Below are 22,183 nucleotides of genomic sequence, written 5' to 3' on the forward strand. Positions count from 1 at the left end.
TTTTTTTTAATTAATGATTCAACTTCATTACTAGCAATTGATCTATTCAGATTTTCTATTTCTTTGTGATTTGGTCTTAGAAGATTGTATGTTTATAGAAATTTATCCATTTCCTTTAGGTTGTCCAATTTGTTGACAGATAATTGTTCATAGTATCCTCTTATGCTCTTTTGTATTACTATGGTATTGATTGCAATTTTTCCTCTTCATTTCCAATTTTATTTATTTGGGTTCTCTTTTCTTGATGAGTCTGGCTGCACGTTGTCAATTTTGTTTATCATTTCAAAGAACCAACATTTAGTTTCATTAATCTTTTTTCTATTGCTTTTAAAATCTCTTTCATTTATTTCTGCTCTCATCCTTATTTATTTCCTACATTCTACTACTTTGGGTTTTGTTAGTTCTTTTTTTCCTAGTTCCCTAAAATATAAAATTAGATTTTTTTATTTGAGATTTTTCTTATTTCTTGAGGAAGGCCTCTATAACTATGAACTTCCCTCTTAGAACTGCTTTTGCTGTGTTTACAGATTCTGGAAAGTTGTGTTATCATTTTTATTTGTCTCAAGGTTCTTAAAAAAACTTTCTCTTTGATATCTCCACTGACTTCTTGATTGTTTAGTAGCACACTGTTTAGCCTCCAAATATTTGCATTTTTCCAGTTTTCTTTTATTTTTTTTGCATTTTTGTACACTAATAATAAACTATCAAAAAGAGAAATGAAGAAAATCTCATTTACAACTGCACCAAAAAGAACAATATACCTAGGAATAAATTTAACCAAGAAGGTGAAAGACCTGTACTCTGAAAACATGACAAAAGAAATTAAAGAAGACAACTGAACTGGAAGACTCAATATTATTAAACTACTACTGAAAGCAATCTGCAGTCAATGTAATCTCTATCAAAATACCATGGCATTTTTTGCATAAAGGAAACAAATAATTCTAAAATTTGTATGAAATCACAAAAGACCCCAAATATCCAGAGAGATTCTTGAGAATGAAGAACAAAGCTGGAAGTTTCAAGCTCCCTTATTTCAAACTATACTACAAAGCTATAGTAATCAAACCAGTATGGTACTGGCACAAAAACAGATCAATGGAACAGAATAAAGAGCCCAGAAATAAACTCACATTCATATGCCTCATTAATCTAAGACAAAGGAAACAACAATACACAATGGCAGAAAAAAGTCCTCTTCAATAAATGGTATTGAGAATACTGGACAGCCACATGTAAAAGAATCAGACTACTTTCTCACACCATATGCAAATATAAACTGAAAATGGATGAAAGACTTAAATGAAACCATAAACATCTAGAAGAAAACAGGTAGTAAGCTCCTTGACATCAGTCTTGGTGATGATTTTTTAAACTTTAACACCCCAAAGCAACAAAAGCAAAAATTTAAAAAGTGGAACTATAACAAACTAAAAAGCTTCTGCACAGCAAAGGAAACCATCAAAAAAATTAAAAGACAATCTACTAAATGGGAGAAAATATTTGCAAATTACATGCCTGATAAGGGGTTAAAATCCAAATTATATAAAAAAGACTCATATAACTCAATATCAAAATACAGACAACCTAATTAGAAAACGAGCAGAAGATGAGAATATACATTTTCCCAACGGTAACACACAGATGCCCAACAAGCACATGAAAAGACACTTAACTTCTCTAATCACTGGGGAAATGCAAAGCAAACCGTAACGAGCTATTACTTCATACCTATCAGAATGGCTGTTACCAAAAGGACAAAAAATAAGTGCTAGTGAGGATGTGGAGAAAAGCACATGCCCTAATGATGGGAATGTAAATTGCTGCAGGCAGTATGAAAAAGTAATGAAGTTCCTCAAAAAACTAAAACTCAAACTGCTACACAATCCAGCAATTCTAATTAAGTTATTTACTCAAAGAAAATGAAAACACTAATTTAAAAAGATATAGGTACCCCTATATTCATCACAGCACTATTTACAATAGCCAAGATATGAAGGCAACCTAGATGTTCACTGATAGATGACTGAATAAAGTAGATGTTTTACACACACACACACACACACACACACACACACACACAGTTGAATACTACTCAGTCACAAAAAAAAGAATCAAATCTTGCCATTTGAGACAACATGCACCTAGAGGGTATTATACTAAGTGAAATAAGTCAGTCAGAGAAAACCAGTATCTGCATGATTTCACTTATATGTGGAATCTATAAAACTAAACAAATGAACAGACAAAACAGAAACAGATTCATAAATACAAAGAACAAACTGATCTCATGCTCTTGGATTCGAAGAATTAATATTGTTAAAATCGGCATACTACCCAAAGGAATTGACAAACTTAATGTAATCCTTAACAAATTACCCAAGACATTTACCACAGAACTATAACAAATAATCCTAACATTTATATGGAACAACAAGAGACCTCTGTAAAAGCAATCCTCAGGGAAAAGAACAGAGCTGGAGACAAATTCTCCCAGAACTCAGACAATACTGAAAAGCTACAGTAATCAGAACAGCATGGTACGTGGGGGAAGAAAAAACACAGACATATAGATGAATGAAACAGAAGCAAGAACCCAGAAATAAATCCACACAGCTACAATCAATTAATCCACAACAAAGGAAGCAATAATGGGGAAAAGATGGTCTCTTCAGCAGGTAGTGTTGGGAAAGCTGGACAGCCTCGTATAAATCAATGAAATTAGAATATTCCCTCATACCATATACAAAATAAACTCAAAATGTCTTAAAGACTTAAATATAAAACATGAAAACATAAAATCCTGGAAGAAAATACAGGCAAAACCTTCTTGGACATAAATCATAGTAGTATTTTCTTAGATCAGTTTCCCAAGGAAAAAGAAAGCAAAGCAAAAATAAACAAATGGGACCTAAACAAACTTACAAACTTTTGCACATCAAAGGAAACCATCAAGAAAAAGAAAAGACAACATACAGAATGGGAGAAAATATTTGCAAATGATGCAACTGACAACGGATTAATATCTAAAATATACATACAGCTCATATAACTCCGTATTAAAAAAAAAAACCACCCAATCAAAAAATGGGAAAGAGACCTAAATAGTTACTTCTTTAAAGACATACAGATGGCCAATAGGCACATGAAAAGACGTTCAACATCTATACTTAAATAAATAGATAAGCAACTGTGAAGAAGGCTGAGTGCCGAAGAATTGATGCTTTTGAAGTGTGGTGTTGAAGAAGACTCTTAAGAGTCCCTTGGACTGCAAGGAGATCCAACCAGTCCATTCTGAAGGAGATCAGCCCTGGGATTTCTTTGGAAGGAATGATGCTAAAGCTGAAACTCCAGTACTTTGGCCACCTCATGTGAAGAGCTGAGTCATTGGAAAAGACTCTGATGCTGGGAGGGACTGGGGGCAAGAGGAGAAGGGGACGACAGAGGAAGAGATGACTGGATGGCATCACTGACTCAATGGATGTGAGTCTGGGTGAACTCCGGGAGTTGGTGATGGACAGGGAGGCCTGGCATGCTGCGATTCATGGGGTCGCAAAGAGTTGGACACAACTGAGCAACTGATCTGATCTGATCTGAAGCAACAAGGTCCTATTGAATAGCATAGAAAACTATATTCAATATATCATGATAAAACAATAGAAAATAACATGAAAATGAACATATAACTGAGAATATATATTTATAACTATACAGCAGAAATTAACCTAAGTGTAAATCAACTATACTTCAAAAATTAAAAATTTTTTTTATGTATTATATTGTAAAATGTAATTCTGAGTAATGCTCAAAATTCTAAGCCAGGCTTCAACAGTACCTGAACCGTGAACTTCCAGATATTCAAGCTGGATTTAGAAAAAGCAGAGGAACCAGAGATCAAATTGCTAACATCCGTTGGATCACAGGAAAAGCAAGAGAGTTCTAGAAAAACATCTACTTCTGCTTTATTGACTATGCCAAAGCCTTTGACTGTGTGGATCATAACAAAATGGAAAATTCTTAAAGAGATAGGAATACCAGACCACCTGACCTGCCTCCTGAGAAATCTGTATGCAGGTCAGCAAGCAACAGTTAGAACTAGATATGGAACAACAGACTGGTTCCAAATTGGAAAAGGAGTTCGTCAAGGCTATCTATTGTCACCCAGTTTATTTAACTTATATGCAGAGTACATCATGAGAAATGCCAGCCTGGATGAAGTACAAGCTGGAATCGAGATTGCCAGGAGAAATATCAATAACCTCAGATACATAGATGACATCACCCTATGGCAGAAAGCAAAGAAAAACTAAGAGCCTCTTGATGAAAGTGAAAGAGGGGAGTGAAAAAGTTGGCTTAAAACTCAATATTCAAAAAACAAAGACCATGGCATCTGGTCCCATCACTTCATGGCAAATATATGGGTAAACAATGGAAACAGTGACAGACTTTAATTTTTGGGCTCCAAAATCACTGCAGATGGTGACTGCAGCCATGAAATTAAAAAATGCTTGCTCCTTAGAAGAAATGCTATGACCAACCTAGAAAGCACATTAAAAAGCAGAGACATCACTTTTTCAACAAAGGTCCATCTAGTCAAAGCTATGATTTTTCCAGTAGTCATGTATGGATGTGGAGAAGGTAATGGCAACCCAATCCAGTACTCTCGCCTGGCAAATCCCATGGATGGAGGTGCCTGGTAGGCTGCAGTCCATGGGGTCACTAAGAGTCGGATACGACTGAGCAACTTCACTTTTCACTTTCATGCACTGGAGAAGGAAATGGAACCCACTCCAGTGTTCTTGCCTGGAGAATCTCAGGGACGGCGGAGCCTGGTGGGCTGCCGTCTATGGGGTCGCACAGAGTCGCGCACGACTGAAGCGACTTAGCAGCAGCAGCAAGAGAATGTATGGATGTGAGAGTTGGATTGTAAAGAAAGCCGAGTGCCGAAGAATTGATGCTTTTGAACTGTGGCTTTGGAGAAGACTCTTGAGAGTCCCTTGGACTGCAAGGAGATCCAACCAGTCCATTCTAGAGGAAATCAGACCTGAATATTCATTGGAAGGACTGATCCTGAAGCTGGAACTCCAATACTTTGGCCACCTGATGCAAAAAACTGACTCATTGGAAAAGACCCCTGATGCTGGGAAAGACTGAAGTCAGGAGGAGAAGGGGACAACAGAGGATGAGATGGTTGGATGGTATCACCGACTCGATGGACATGAGTTTGAGCAAGTTCCGGGAGTTGGTGATAGACAGGGAAGCCTGGGGTGTTGCAGTCCATGGGGTTGCAAAGAATCAGACAACTGAGTGACTGAAGTGACAGATTTGTAAAAAGTATTACTCTTTTGCAGTTTAAATGAATCAGCTAGACCAACATGAACAGATAAAATCTCCAAGTCAGTCAAATGAAAAAGCAAGTTGCAAAAGGATATATATATTTTTATATAAATATATAATTAATGACAAGTTTAAGAACATAGAAAACAGTGTATTTTGTTTATGGATATATCAAGTATACTAATTTACACTAATTTAGGATAGTGGCTGCCACTTGGAAGGAAATAAGGGAATAACATTGGGGAAGGGTAATACACTTCAATAATATATGAGGGCTTTATTTTTCCATAAGCTTAATGATAGCCCATGGGTATTTATTATGCTATCCTCTATATTTCTGTATGCTTCACATTTTTAAAAACTAGTCTAATAATGTCAACATATTGTAAAAGTACAAACTTCTCCAGCCTGGCATTCAAAACTCTCTACATTATTATTCCAACCTCCTTTTCTAGCCTCATCCTTTACTATTTACTATAGTGTTTCCTTATTTTCACTATATATGTCATCTCTATTACAATTAATGAACATTTTTCTTTTCAGAATTTTATTTTTTTAATTAATTAATTAATTTGGCTGCGCTTAGTCTTAGGTGTGGCATGTGGGATCTAGTTCTCCAACCAGACATTGAACTCAGGCCCCCTGCAATGCGAGCGTGCAGAGTCTTAGCCACTAGACCACCAAGGAAGTGCCTCTTTTCAGAATTTTGACTCAAATAGCCTTGTACAGGTCAATGATAAGGAGGAAATCACGTTTAACAAGCCAGCTATACTTTTCTATTATGAATACACATATATATAAGTATTAGAGTATTTGTCCTGCTGTCACCTAAAAACATCAAGTATTACACCTTGGGTTGTGCATCAGTGGTTCTCAAATTTGATGTACAAGGTTACTTGGGAGGTTTGTTAGAAATGAAAGCTCCCAGGCCAAATCTCTAAGACTTCTGATTCAGGCCGTTAGAAGATAGACGCCCTGCCCTACATGTATCCATGGCCCCTAACAAATTGGACTATCTGCCATTTTCTAAAGAAACTATATTTTTCTTTTCCGGTACCTTTCCTTTTGTTATTTCCTCTGCTTGAAGCACACTCCCTTCTCCCTGAGCCAATAGAAATTAAGCCTATACTTTAAGGCCCATATTAAATATCACCATCACAATAAAGAACTTTGACTTGGATGTGACATCTCTCTCATTTTAACCTTCTTCCTTCCCCTATCAATTTATTTCTATTTCTGTATGAGTGCTTATCACATTCAATGTAATGCATATCTTCTCTTATTCTGCCTCCTGAACTATAAATGCCACTTGAGGGCAAAAGCAGGGATTATGGCTTGGTCATTTTATGATTTCAACATGATAGTTATTCAGATACTTGCTGGACTGAGCTCTGCTAAACACTGAATTAATTTAACAAGTTTTATTAACATTTAAAATTCATGTGGTAAAAGCATTAGAATATTCATTCATGTAGCATTACAAATTAAACATGAGAATCTAGATTATCTGGCCTCATTTTCAAAATGAGAAAACTGAAAACATATCTTATATAGAAACAAATATTTTAAGAAGTTTTAATTTTCAAAGAAAAAAATTACAGTTTAAAAATGCCAAATTCAGCTGTTAAGAAAGAAAGCTGCTTAACTTACAATCTTCCAAGCAAAAGTAAATGACTGAGCTATTAATTGACAAAGTGAACTTCTGATATTGCTACAAAACGCTATGAACTTAAGAACAACAGTATAATTAAACCAAAGTTAATAGAGTCTAGCAAAATTCTCAATACTTCCATAATATTTCAGCATGTTTTCTCTTTGCTTTAACATTGCATATCACTAGGATACATCAAGTGCAATAACTCTGAAGTAGTTTTCCAGCATAAAAACTATAATTATTAGTATAAAACCCAAAAAACTATGTTTTTAATCAGAAAATATCAACATGCAACTCATTTATGAATATAATTGTTTTTCAATTTGATAATAGTAATTTGGGCTGTTTTCTATTCCAGAGGTAAGTACTTCACTGTTCTAAATATACTTATTTCAACCTAGATAGAAAATAAACTAACAGAAATAGAAATGGGACTTTTTAATGGAAAAATGCTCATCAACATCAATCTATACTACAGCATCATCTGCATCTGTATATTAGTACGTACATAACACCTTATAAAGACAGAGCATTGTCAAAATGAAATATACAAATGTATATACTAATTTCAAGTAATAAAAAAGAGAAAATGGATAAAACATATTTCCTTATGTTCACTTGGCCCTTCAGGTTGAAAAGCAGAGTGAAAAGACGACAACTGTGAGAAATGAGGAATAAGAAAATGTTCTCACATATCTCATTTTCTCCTCTTCTCATTCATTTTTCTGTCATATTTCTGTTAAATTTCCTTTTACATGGCAAGTCAAGTAAACTAAACCTAACTCAAATGAAACTTTTTGTTTAACTTTTTCATTCTATTTTTACATTACAAAAATGAAATTTTAACCCAGTATGTCCATTTCCCTGAATAAAATTAACTGGAAATAAAGCAGTTATAAGGCATACTATTATAACTGAGCTCAAGTTAAGAATTCCTAAAAATGATTCTAGTACTGGTTTTACTTACCACAAATGATAATCTGTAACTATTGATACTAATAAAGAGAGCCATCCAATTATGCTTACTTCCTAAATAAGTAATCTTTCCAAACTACTAAATATACACAGACCTTAAGGCTCTATAAATATTTTAGCAGTACTCAATGGCCAGAAAAATGCAGAAGTTTAAGGTAATAAGAGGAGTCAAATAAACCTATTTCAGAGACCCTATAAGTAGAATAGATCAGATTAAACAAGCTTATTGGAAGGTAACAACACAGCTCATTTGATAAAGCAGTTCTGAGAAATCCAAAAATACCATTTCTCTTTAAAAAAAAATCAAAGAAGCACTTGGACTAACAAGAAATAATGCACAATTTGGCTTGATCAAATACTTCATTAATTTTTTTCTACCCCCTAAGGTATTGCCCTTTTAAAATCTTCAAATAAAATATAACCTAATTGCTTGCACATGGCTACAGTTTGCAGAGATTTTTATTTCAACAGTGCCACCTAGTGGATCAGTCAATACTTTCAACTGGTCAAAAAGTTTCATCACCCTCAAAGGCTAGGAATCCCCAAATAGTTGTATTTTCTGTTCACAATATTCCTAATAATATTAACATTCAAGGGGAAATTTTATAACCATATTATAAATTATGGATTTTTATCTTCTGATAGGCTATCTATAATAAAAATTAGATCATTTACAAATATTATTGTAATATTTAAAATAAAAGTACCTTAGTGATTTCTTCAGAAGCTCGTTTGAAGTCCTGAACATTTCGACAGTAAAATCCTATTGTACAGCTAGGATCCATTTTTCGAAATGACATCTTTTTGGGAGAAGGGCAGTGGAATGTCTGTAATTTTAAAAGTTCTTTAGGATTAATTTAGTTTTATTTAATGTACTTTATATACAAAAATATCACTTCATTTAAAATTTGCTATATAGCTATTCTTCAAACTATAAACATGCTTTCAAATGGTGTTTTAGTATATCCTATGCAGATGATCCCTCCCAGTCTCCAAAGCTGTAAAACATAAGAGCCAACATTGTGTATATTCAGTTTACCAAATCTCCACCTTACACATTAGGGCCATTCTGCAAAAGAAAAGAAGTGTGTCAAAAGCAGGGTGCATTTCTAACACTTGCAGAAGGGAAAAAAATGTATCTCTGAAAAAGACATGAATAAGCTAGTACAATGTTTAGAATCGAGTTAGCTATTTCTATGGAAGTGCAATTAAGTCTGTTCAGTTAGAGATTTTTAAAATATTTATAAACCTTGGAATAAAAAACCAAGACTTTGTAAACAAATATGCAGGTTTATGAAAATGTTCCATGATGATATGAAGAGGTCAACGTGAGAGTTTTAGCAATTGACACAATCAGCACATAACTGCACTGTCCTAACCCACTCTTCTACTGAGCTTTACCTCAGTTCTTGTTTAGTCCCACACAGGATAAGGTGAACATTGTTCTACTATGGTCCCTGCGCTCTTCCCTTAGTTCCCTCTTCTCCAGTGGTCACACTGTTAAAGGTGCAAATGGGCCAAAAATACTGCTCTAGACTCTACTTTTGCTAGCAGGCTGTGGCTATTAGTAGAATCTGGTTATCTTTAGAGAATGCAAAAGTAGGAAAAGCGTAGAATATAAAGCTAATCATTCCAATCTTTTTTCTTCACCACGACACTCTAGTACTTGGTTTAAAACATTTTTTAACTGCATAAATGCTCAGATACTTGTCCTTAAAAATCACTGATGCTACCAAATCTTTTTCTTGTATGTATAAGGAAAAAGACGTTTATGTTAAAAAGGAGGGCCATAAAATATATATTCATATTTGCATAGGATATACAAAAATTAACAAATTTAGAGAAAAGGGAGAAAACTTGGCAGATGGGAGACAGGTGTGAGAAATTCTTCATTTTATATTTTTTAATTAAAGAATAAGCTGCTCAAGAAATAATCTAGGCTGGATATAAATCCATAAACTTAAAATTTCCCTACATTTAATGCCTAAAACTAAGGGATTTAAACTTGGAATTATCTATAAAAAGGCAGAAAAATATAGACTTTCGTATTTATGTTCATGGTAGATCAATCAAAACCACTCTTTTCTCTCCCCCTACATATATCCTGTGATCCAATTAATATTCCATATTATCACCAGCGGTTAAGCAAAACGAATACATTCAAACTGTTCTTTTCCCCTTATCAATAGTTCAGTCATGTATTAGCTTCAAATCCAACATCATGCTAGTAAATAACCAAACAAATGTGTTTTTAAAACTATGACTACTATGAAACCCTTAGCTAACACTTACTGTACAGTAAGACTCAACCCAGCCAAACTGGAACGTCCATCTTTCTAATCAATATGAGTACTGCCTTAGCTGGACTTTTCTAACATTGTTTTACCGATTTTGTTTATAAAAAGATATTAAAAAACAGATCTGGAAAGGTATAGAAGAGCTAGGTAAATTTGGTAGTTAACAATATACAGGAGTATTACTATTTAAGGCTCAGACAGTTCTAGGTCATATTTACAAAAGAAAAATTATTTAACATACAAGCTATCTAACAATAGTCATTTACTCCTCTTTCCAAAAGCCAGTAATAAGAAATGCTTGTTTAGCTTTTACTACTTGGGGATAAGAAAGAAGAGTCAAAAGTCTGCATGGTCCAACAAAGCATTTTCTTAACTTGTCTATATGGATGCCCTAAATTATATTAAAGCATTGATTAAAGTTTTCATTAAGAATCATTAAGACTAAACCAATATAGGCTTAGTGCTATTTCATTGTATTGTCTCCATCACCATAGATAATAATGACAAACACTAGTTAAGCATAGTTCTTTTCATATCTATAGAAAACTTTTAAAATTATTCACAAAAACACAAATATAAATCTCTGATGATTGAAAACTGCAAATTGCTATCTGGTGTTCCTACATGAGTACTAGGACTCATATTACAGAGAGGCATTTTATACCATTTAAATCATGTTGTTTGTTCACCCAAGAATATTCTGAACCAAGATTAATCAAACCAAGATTAATTTATAATTCAAAATCAATTCTGTTTATTGTAGAACAACTTAGACTTTATGGTATTTTTCCCAAGTGGCATTACACAGCTCTGTTCACTCTGTGATAATTCTCTGCGCTATGCATTTAGAGGAGAAGGCAATGGCACCCCACTCCAGTACTCTTGCCTGGAAAATCCCATGGACGGAGTAGCCTAGTAGGCTTCAGTCCATGGGGTTATTAAGAGTTGGACACGACTGAGCGACTTCACTTTCACTTTTCACTTTCATGCAGTGGAGAAGGAAATGGCAACCCACTCCAGTGTTCTTGCCTGGAGAATCCCAGGGACGGCGGAGCCTGGTGGGCTGCCGTCTATGGGGTCGCACAGAGTCGGACAGGACTGAAGCGACTTAGCAGCAGCAGCAGCATGCACTTAGATTTCTTTTTTAGTTTTTAAAATTCTGATGATTTGGTAAGAGTAGCAGCTTCTACTGAAGCACATTTTAGCAAGTATCACTAGATACACTTCTGCACTTACGTTTTTGAAAAAACTGGCTGGAGTGAGTCAATTCCCATTTATTTCATTTTTCTGGTACAATATTTATTCATTGCCTCAAAAAATAGTTATTAGGCACCTACCAAATGGTAGGCACTCTTCCAGACTTATTATATCGAAGAGTGGGTTCTACTACCTAAACATACAAATAATACTGAAACAAATAATTTTAGATGTAGCTCTGTTATTTTGGTGATTTAGATAAAACTTCCTAATATAATTAATTAGAGAATACGTCCTTACTAAAAAGCACCTCCTACTTATTGCAGTTCACATGTGTAATTCATAAAGGGTACATCTTTCACTGAGAAATTCACTTATCTATCAACATAATCACATTACATCATTCTAATAGCTTTAGTGCCACTAAGCTTTGAATTTACAAGGATATATTAAAATAATCACCACTGTATACACCTCCTAAAACCTGAAACTTGGAATTGGGGGCCTAGCAATCAGAAGAGACTAACATTTCTGTAATAAGGGTTTTTTTAATATTATTAGTAGAATGTTAATATTAAGGTAACACAATATTTGGAGAAGGAAATGGCAAGCCACTCCAGTATTCTTGCCTGGGACATAGACAGAGAAGCCTAGGTCACAAAAGAGTCAGACATGACTTGGCGACTAAACAACGAACAGTACAACAATACCTTAATAATAAAATATTCTCAGTATTTGTAAAGAGATAGAATCAAGTCACTCTGAAAGTATATCAGAAATAGCATGAAGCAATAGTTTCTGGTTTTAAGAAATCTTACCTTAAATATATGCACACACACACACATACATGCCTGCATACATACACATATACATTATAAATGTGTATAAGATAATGTATATCCACTAGTCCTCTCATCCAAACAATTGATACTCTGCCCTGTCCTAACTACTAACAATGAGAACCCACAGTTTAACATGGCCTCACTGCTAAATCTCATCTTAAACTCACTTTCTGGCATCTCAATATATAAAAAATAAATGCTTCTGTGCTTTTCAGAAGTTATCTAATTTCACCAAATTTTACTTACAAAGTCTCTTAAAATGAAATTATTTTCCATTCCCACTACCACCCACTTCAAGCTTCTATTGACTCGCCTGTGAAGTGTTGCAACATTCTCCCAATGAGCTGCTGCTGCTGCTGCTAAGTCGCTTCAGCCGTGTCTGACTCTGTGCGACCCCATAGACAGCAGCCCACCAGGCTCCTGTGTCCATGGGATTCTCCAGGCAAGAGTACAGGAGTGGGTTGCCATTGCCTTCTCCCCCAGTGAGCTACAACCTTCCCAATATTGATTGTGTAGGCATTCGTTAATAACAGTGTGGATAACATGGATATTCACTGACCTGGCATCTTTGTAGAGTCTCTCAAAATATCAGATGAATAATCTCTTTCTACTGGTCAAAACAGCCGACCTAATAATCTTTTAATTTGCCTATTTTAGATAATGCTTAGAACACTATGAACAAGTTTCCATCTAAATCTCAAGTATTTATTTTTTTTTAAGGAGTCAATTTGACACATGGGAAATCATGTGTCACTGAAGACACAGGAATCAGTGCCACAAGATCACAACGCAGCAGAAACAGATTTACAGTGTGGTTCACATAGCACAATTCTAGAGTTCCTCCCACAGTATTAATCAGTCAACCGGAAATACTTATTAAAGTTTATATGCAAAGTATAGTGAAGGAAGAAAGTAGAAAGCAAAGCTGTTCTCTGGCTCGTACTTTAGTTGAGGTAATAGTCTACAAAAAATGCTAGGCTGTTTTATAATGTATCACTTAGTACCAGATTTTAATCTTGTGCTTTATCCATCTTCATAATTAGGTATTAATATTAGCTAACAAGCTATTACTAAAACAAAATACTAAATCACATTTCCAACTTGTCAAGCCCTGGAGAATTAGTGATCCATGTGCCACTCAAGTGATTAAGATGACTTTAAAAGTCTCTAAAAGCATCAACTGGGAAAATAAGAACTGATACCATGTAACAGTTACATTTCTCATTTATGCACTCTCAAAATTTTCTGAAATATAATCCTATACAAGTATGCTGCTGCTGCTGCTAAGTCGCTTCAGTCGTGTACGACTCTGTGCGACCCCATAGACGGTGGCCCACCAGGCTTCCCCGTCCCTGGGATTCTATAATTGATTCATTTTGCTGTACAGCTGAAACTAACAAAACATTGTAAATCCAATTTAAAAATTTTGTAAATGCTGGCTCAGAAAATGATCAACAGGAAGGAAAAGTGCTCACTTCGGCAGCACATATACTAAAATTGGAACGATACAGAGAAGATTAGCATGGCCCCTGCGCAAGGATGACACGCAAATTCGTGAAGCATTCCATATTTAAAAAAAAAAAACAAAAAAACAGGAAGGAAAAGAAGACTTTAAGAAATCAAAGTTAAAATAAATATTAGAAACCCAACTAAAATTCATGGAAACTTAACTAGAGGCTAAGAATTACTGAAATGCTAGAAACAATTATTAGACATTGCTCTTGTTGTCACTGAAACTTGTCTTAATTACATACTTAAAGCAAAATAATGTCACATTCCCCTTCAATCATTTTGTCATTCTAACCCAACTCCATTGTCTTCTTTTTCTTTTTTCCCCCTTTCTTTCTTTAAACATGTCTAACATTTTAAATTCTTCAGTACTGTTCAGCTGTATATGTACAAAATTACTTGGAAGCTTGATCATTTATTTTGGTAGGGCTAGGATATCTAACAAGTTAGAGACAAAGATAAATGAAGACAGTGTATTATAAATTAAAATTCAGCAACACAAATTATCTAACCTTTGACCACTGTATGTATTATGGACTTGTAAATTAGTAAAATATTTATTATTAACTTGGAATACCATAAAAGCATAGCTGCTTAGCATATCTCTGAATAATTAAGAGTTTGCTTCATATGGTAAGAAAGCAGTGCCAGCTCTTTATCCACAGTACCTCAAGAGGGAAATCCTTTATGCTGACATCTACAAAAGATTGGCAGTAATGAGGATCCATGTAAATCAAACTGTCATCTGCAAGGACAAAACAGAAGACAAGTAATTCAAAAAACACCTTATTATTACACTGCTTACAATCCAATTTCTATGTAGAATAGCTGAAAAAAATCTGGGAGTAACAGCTTGCCAGACTGATATTCATTGACTGAAACATAGGTTTGCACAGGACAGATTAACTTTTGCATAATCAAATATGCTTGTATAAGCAGAATTTTTATAAAGTGATGAGACTGTCATTTAATTTTTGGTGATAAAATTACTTTCACAAACACACAATTATATTCTACAGTTTGCATATGAAAAATGCATTGCACTACTTTATCCTGACAGGAAGAACATATTGCTTGTCATTTTATCATCAACTAGCACCACTAAAACTGGTATAAGGTAAATATGTAAATAGCAACTGTCAGAATATGGCAGCAATGTCTTCTAAAGTTTAGTAAAAATCAATAAATTATGCCTTGTTTATGCAATAACAGAAATTAAATATACATTTTACAGAATCCAATTATACTATGGACCAAATGACAAATGAATGGCTATGGCAGGACTGATGAATTTATAAGGTACTCATTTTGCTCCGTTACTCATCCTGTTTCTGGATGATCCTATGTTAACTTTCTGACTTTTAAAAGAAAACAAAGAAGAAATATACTTTACTAAACCACTAACCTTGAAATCCAGCAAAGTAATATGACTGTTTAGGTTTGCCACCGATAATACCCACACAATATTCAAGGCTTAAAATTCCCTGCCAAAATAAATTAATTCAGATTTAGGGTCAAGAGACAAACGATAATTATTCAAAACAACTAAATTTGTATTACTAGTAGTAGTCTGCAAATTTTTCACCATCAGTTTTATTTTTATTACATTTTCCCCCATGTTCTGAAACCCTTCTGTCTACCAAACTATCTTCCATTTAACAACATTAAACAATTACTACGTGCCAGTTATAAACAACATAACTATGGAAAGGCAATAAACATTTCTGCCAAAGTCAAAACACATGGCCTGTCAGTTAGGTGGTGCACCTTTGCTGTGATCAATGTAATATTTTCATCACACTTCTTGAAATGCTAGAAATAATTATTAGACATTGTTCTTGCTTTCACTGAAACTTGTCTTAAAACGACAAATAAAAATCATTTTTAATCAGTGGCGTTCACTTGATGAAAATTTTGTGCTACTTCATTTGGAATAAAATCAGACTAATAAAAACAATCTAATCCAAGGAAAAGAATTATTATTATTGTATTTAACTCAGTTTACTAATCATAAATATCAATGATACCTCAATAAATCATTTAGTAAGTTCCCTAAGCAGCTGCTTAAGGTGGGTCAAACAATTCTTTTTTAAAATTAATTAATTCATTTATTATTTTGGCTGTGTGGAGTCTCACTTGCAGCGCAGGGGACCTTTTGTTGCATCCCACCAGCTCAATCGTGCTGTGTGGGCTTAGTTGCCCCAAGGCATGTAGGATCTTAGTTCCCCTGTTGTTTAGTCACTAAGTCATGTGGGACTCTTTGCAACCCAATGGACTGCAGCCCACCAGGCTCCTCTGTCCATGATATCTCCCAGGCAAGAATCCTGGAGTGAGTTGCCTTCTCCAGGGGATCTTCCCAACCCAGGGATCAAACCCCATCTCCTGCATTGCAGGAGGATTCTTTACTGCTGAGCCACCAGGGAAGCCGAAGCCCCCTTAGTTCCCTGATCAGGGATCAAACCTGCGTCACCTGCATTGCAAGGCAGATTCTTAACTACTGGACCAACAGAGAATAATTCTGGCCTAAATAATTCTACACTTTAAAAAAAAAATCATGTCCATGGAGTAGAGTCATTTAAAAATATGCCCAGTGGAATCAATTAATATCCATATTCTATTAATGTAGAAACTGTCAATAGCTTCTATATTAATTTTAGCATATATTATGGTAGAAAACACTAATAATGATAAAGTTTATGCTATAAACCCCCCAAAGTATTAAACAATAAACTTCCCTTCTCTTAAATGAGAGGATGTTTCAAAATCTAGAAGACACAAAAATAGACTGTGTGATCAAATGCTTTTTCCTTTTAACAAGTAAACAGAACAGTTTTGTTTAAACTTACTGATTTTCTTAAAAATAGTAATGTGGTTTACTGAAAAACACACAAAGAAAATATATCAAAAAGCAAAAATTTCTCAAAACACCAACACTCAGATTTCATCATTAACCACACTTAGGGGAATACCTTCTTGACATCTGTCTATATTCCATATATTCACATATAGATTTATAAATACAATTATATATGCATGGCATTATATAACAAATGCCACTGTAACATTTGTCATTCATGATCTCTTAAACATTTTCCTATCAATAACTATAGATCTATATTACAAGGTTTAATGGCTGCAAACTCTGTATACTTTGTGAAAATATCATAGAGGTGTTTTTTGTGGGGTAAGGAGAACTGCAACTGAAAAAAATTAAACAGAAAAATCAATTGGGGCTTCCCAGGTGGCTCAGTGGTAAGCAATCTGCCTGCCAATGCAGGAGACGTAGGTTCAATCCTTGGGTCCAGAAGATCCCCTGGAGAAGGAAATGACAACCCACTCCAGTATTCTTGCCTGGAAAATCCCAAAGACAGAGGAATCTGGTGGGCTACAGTCCATGGGGTCACAAAAGAGATGGACCGGACACAATTGAGTGACTAAATAACAACAACAAAAATTAATTAAGATGCAATTATACCAAAAATCTTGATAATAATAGTTATTATTATTCTATGTTATTATCATTCTATTTACAGTACTATTATTCTACTGTGTTCCCCCAAAATAAAGATCTTTAACACAATTAGAGAGTGCCTTCAACCTGAGGCAATCTGATCAGCTGAAATACAATGTTTCTGATACAGAGACCCAGGAGAAAGTAAAAGTTCTAAGTCCCTCAAAATCGAGAGAAAAAAACGCATAGCAGGAATCATCACAGACTATCAGAAAAAAGAGTGATTTTGGGTAATGGAAGAAAGACTTTGGTTCTTGACATCTATATTTCCTTTTCAACAAAATAGAGCAGATTTAGCAATAAACACTTAGAAGCAGATTAGGAGCTAAAATGTCATTACACATAAGAAGCTGTATCTGGAAACTTGAAACACTTTTCAGTTCCTAAAAAAGCTTTTTCACAGTTATCTAGTGGTGAGCATTGATTGAGCTGTATCCATGAAGCAATAAATAAGACTGAAGTAATCAGTCAAAGAAGGAAAGTCCTAATTTGTCTTGCTGAAGAAAGAGAACATATTGGATTTTCCTCATTCCAGGTCCTTTTAAAAATAAATAAATAAGTAAACTTCTTGTGGTAGGGACTGATAAAGCACCACACCAAATTTTTCTCCTCACAGAATGTAGCAGGCAATGGTACCATCTCCGAAACACCATGGAATTACCTTGGCTAATAAATTTAGATAATAGAATTGAATGGTGAATTTTAGAGAGTATAATGTACAGTAGTTTGGCAGGAAAAAATACAACGCTGACAAAGGAGGAGGAAGAAGCACAGAGAGAGGAGAAGAGGGAGAGGGAGTGCGTGGGGAGGTGGGGGTAGAAGTGGAGGAGGAGGAAACAGAAGAAAAGTGAGCAGAAACCAAAGAGGAAGAAGAGGACGATGACTTTTCTTTTAGGTCTATTAGACACACTATTTTTTTCACTCCTAAATGAATAGCTCTCTACATGATCTCATTATGGCCTTTGACCCAGCCATCCTGTGACCAAGCACCACACCTAACATAACACCTACTTCACTCAGCCATTTTAGACATTTTTACCTGATAATCAAAAATCTTAAACATATTAATAGTTATTAATACTATTCTAAAAGTGGACTGTAGCATAAATTAAATTAGTAGGAGCTCAAAGAAATGTTACATTTTAGGAAGTCCAGATTCTACGGGAACATATGAAAAAAGGTCAGGTCTCTGTCAATAGTTTTATTATCTGAAGTTGAACATATCACTTAACTTTTGTCACTTCTGTTTTTTTTTAATAAAGGCAGTTGAGTTCCCAGCTAGTGTGAGGGCAAAATGAGATAAATCTGTATTACAAGTGTTATACAAATACCTGTCGAGCAACTCCTATATGCTAGGTACTAAGGATCACTTTAACAGCTAACCGTGGTTTATTTCACTACAATGCAGACTCCAGTGAATCACTCAAGAGGATTACACAGCCCTGCCATCTGATAACTGTTCTCAATGCCACCAAACAGCGAAGCCCTCAGCCAGATGAAGCTATCTGCAGCCCTTTTCACCAGAAATGGGGTTTTAGCAAGTTGATTCCAAAATTGCCTCAGTTTCTGATCTTCTCATGGTAGTAGAGAAGGCAGGCAATCCATTTTAGATTTGGTTACAACAGAGACATAACAGCATGCCAGAAATCTCAAAGCCCCCATGAAATGGTTTATAACTTCTCATATTGCACCCAAAATTCTACTGAAGAGTCCACATGTTAGAAATCAAAGCCCCACTTTTATCTAGTGGATTCATAAGTTATTGGTTACAGTGGCGCCAATGGTAAAGAACCCACTTGCCAATGCAGGAGACCATAAGAGATATGGGTTCCACTGCTGGGTCAGGAAGATCCCCTGGAGAAGGGCATGGCAACCCACTCCAGTATTCTTGCCTGGAGAATTCCATAGATAGAGGAGCCTGGTGCACTACAGTCCACAGGGTTGCAAAGAGTCAGACAAGACAGAAGCAACTCAGCATGCACACACTGCTATTATTAGTAACAAGTAGCCTGCAAATTTTTATTAACTATTAGGAAAAGCCAAGATATCAGCTAGAAGACTTGCATATACCATATATTGAAATGAACTGCTCTAGATTTTTAGAATCAGTACAATCTAGAGTGAGGATACATGTTCCACCTGTATACACTGGGATCACAGTATGGGACTATTATTGTGTTTCACGTGAGGTACAAATCTAAACTTTATTTCAAGATGAGTATATGCCATGACAGTCCATTCAAAGAGGAATTCCATCTCTGGCCTTGATTTTATTAAAACTATGCAAATAATATAAATACTAACTTTCAAACAGACTATTTCAAAAGGTAAAGTTTTGTGACAAGATAACCTAATTAGGTTCTTTTGAAAAAAAAAAAAAATTATGTATCCTGAAATAGAACAGATTTGTAACTGGTTAATATAAGGAAAACAAAATTGGAACCTCCCCAACATTATCTTCATCATCTCTGTCTACATAAATAAGTATTCTTCCTACTTATGGACCTTATGATAGCACATGAAACAAAGTAGAAGATAATGCAGCAGTAATTTTTAAAATAGTTACCTAGATATAGTTTAATGTGGGTTTATGAATAAATAAAGGTACATACATTTAAAAATCACACATAAGAATAATGGGAACTATAGACTTATTTCAGATTATGATTATTGCTGCACTGTATCCCCTTGATTAGCTGCAAAGACTAAAAGGCTTTTTATTTTGTCATTGAACACCTTACTCTTCAAATCACACTGATCTTGTAATACTGAAATTTAAAATCTATAATGCCAAATTTTACAACCTACAACTATAAAATCATCAATCTGCAACTATAAAATCATTCCATTTCATAGAAAAAAGACTGCAAACCTTCTGTATTTTTCATGTTAGCTAGCATTGCCTTCAAAAAATTTTTAGTTCTTATTTCATACCTTTACAAAATCTAAATAGTCGGCATTGGTTCTTTCTCCACCAAGTCTAACAGGAACTAGAATAATAACAGCTTTGTCATTTGTATTATCAGAGGCCATGGAAGTGCACTGTTTATCAATTACATCAGAACTGTAAACTGAGAAAAAATACAATTAATACATATTAAATTTTATAAAAATAATTTTCAGAAACACTTGTACCCTAATTTTTCTCCCAACAATGGCCAGTCATGCAATTTCTAACATCATTAACAAGGTCTCAATGAGTTAAAAATTACCCACATCCTTTATGCATTCAATAGGTATTTATCAAATAATTATTATATGGCACTGAGTCTTCAGCAGTGAGCAAAATGGAGAAAAACCCCTGACCTCATAGAGCATATCCTCTAACACAGAGAAGTAGACAATAAATGAGTAAAATATAAGACAGATGGTGATAGCTGCTCTGAAGGAAAACAGAGGGGAAGAAAGATAGATAGGAAATGTTGAAATGGAGCACAATTTAAAATAAGCTGGTAGGGAACTCAAGACTTAAAGAAAGTAATAAACCAAGAAGTGCAGATACCTGGGGGAAGAGATTCCAGACAGAAAGATGAACAAGTGCAAATGTCTTAGGACAGACGCATGGACAGCTTGTTCCAGGACCAAGAGGCCAGTGCCTCTGGAGGGACTGTGAGTAAGGGTACAATAGTAGATAATGAGGTTAGGAGATAAGGTTACAAAGTGAGAGAGAACAAAGACAGATGGTAGGAAATTTAAAAGCCATTATAAAGACTTCAGTTTTTACTTTAAGTAAGATGAGAAGCCACTGAAGAGTTTTTTAGGAAACAAATGTCCTGATCTGGATTTATATTTTATCAGTGTGGTTCCTGTGTTTATTAACACAGGACTGCAGAGGGCAAGGGCTGAAACACAAAGAAGTTAGGAAGGCACCGCAAGAATCCAGCAACAGATGATGGTGGCCTGAACAAAGGCAATAATTGTCAAGATGCAGAATGGTCACAAGATGCTCATGAGGAGGTGGTGAAAAGTGATACATTAAAAATAATATACGAGAGGAAAAAGGAGTCATAGATGCTTGGCGTGGTTTTGATATAAGCAAAGAGTAGGCGAGCTGCCATTTACAAAGACAGAGAAGACTGTAGGAAGGGAAAATACAGGAAGGAGAAACGGGAATTCAGTTTTAGACATGCTAAACTTGAGATATCTACTAGACATGCAAGCAGGGATGATAAGTTGGCAGTTAAGGACATAAAAAGTCTCTATCTGCAGACAGGTCTGAGATGGAGCTAAAAATTTGGGAACTGACAGACAGATGGTACTGTAAAGCCACGAGACTGAGTAAATCCAAATATGTACTCAGGAACTGTGCACCTCCCATGGTCAGTCTACACCAAAGCTACAGAAATGGAAAAACAGTTCTTTCCATGTTTCAATTCATCTTACTTTTGCCAAACTACTCAGTAAAACTTCTGGTTATAAATCTCTAAATTCTCTCACTTTTCTGAGACAGTACACACATGACCATTTCTATCTTTGACTTTTCTGAACTAATACATACTCCAATCAAATGGGTTTTTCCAAAGGACTACTTCCTTCAGAAACAAATATTGTTGCAAAAAGACAAAGTAATAATATTCCCCTGACATATACAACAATTTCTTCCTTATCAAGTGCTTCTTACTCTTCAATTTCTTCTTACTGTTCTATTTCATTCAACACACATTTATTGAGGGCCAACTATTTATTGAAGCTTTCTATGCCAGGGAAATATAAAAGCAAATAAGATCCTTAATTCACAGTGTCTGCCTCAATGTTTTGGTATTTTTCCTCCACTTTCAACACAATGGAAGGGCTATAAAACAGTCCAATTCCATAACAGAGGCTCACTACAGTAGTGACTCCCAACCAAACAGTTCTGGTA

At 35.0% G+C, this 22,183-nt stretch overlaps 1 protein-coding gene and 1 non-coding gene across 5 annotated transcripts in view; one reads left to right on the forward strand and one right to left on the reverse strand.

Annotated features, from left to right (window-relative positions):
• The window catches only part of ATG4C (autophagy related 4C cysteine peptidase), a 95,995-nt gene that overhangs the window by 17,241 nt on the left and 56,571 nt on the right, over positions 1–22,183 (reverse strand). For all 4 annotated transcript variants that reach the window (XM_061411746.1, XM_061411745.1, XM_061411747.1 and 1 more), the window contains 4 exons: positions 20,257–20,393; positions 15,217–15,295; positions 14,480–14,556; positions 8,674–8,793 (listed from right to left, as the gene is read on the reverse strand). In XM_061411746.1, the coding sequence (XP_061267730.1) occupies positions 8,674–8,793; positions 14,480–14,556; positions 15,217–15,295; positions 20,257–20,393 (413 nt within the window). The remainder of the gene's footprint in view (positions 1–8,673; positions 8,794–14,479; positions 14,557–15,216; positions 15,296–20,256; positions 20,394–22,183) is intronic.
• Positions 13,770–13,876, forward strand: LOC133245508 (U6 spliceosomal RNA). Its single transcript, XR_009735754.1, has one exon. It is a non-coding gene; the product is annotated as a U6 spliceosomal RNA (small nuclear RNA).

Source organism: Bos javanicus, chromosome 3 (genome assembly GCF_032452875.1).
Source record: "Bos javanicus breed banteng chromosome 3, ARS-OSU_banteng_1.0, whole genome shotgun sequence".
Classification (NCBI taxonomy): domain Eukaryota; kingdom Metazoa; phylum Chordata; class Mammalia; order Artiodactyla; family Bovidae; genus Bos; species Bos javanicus.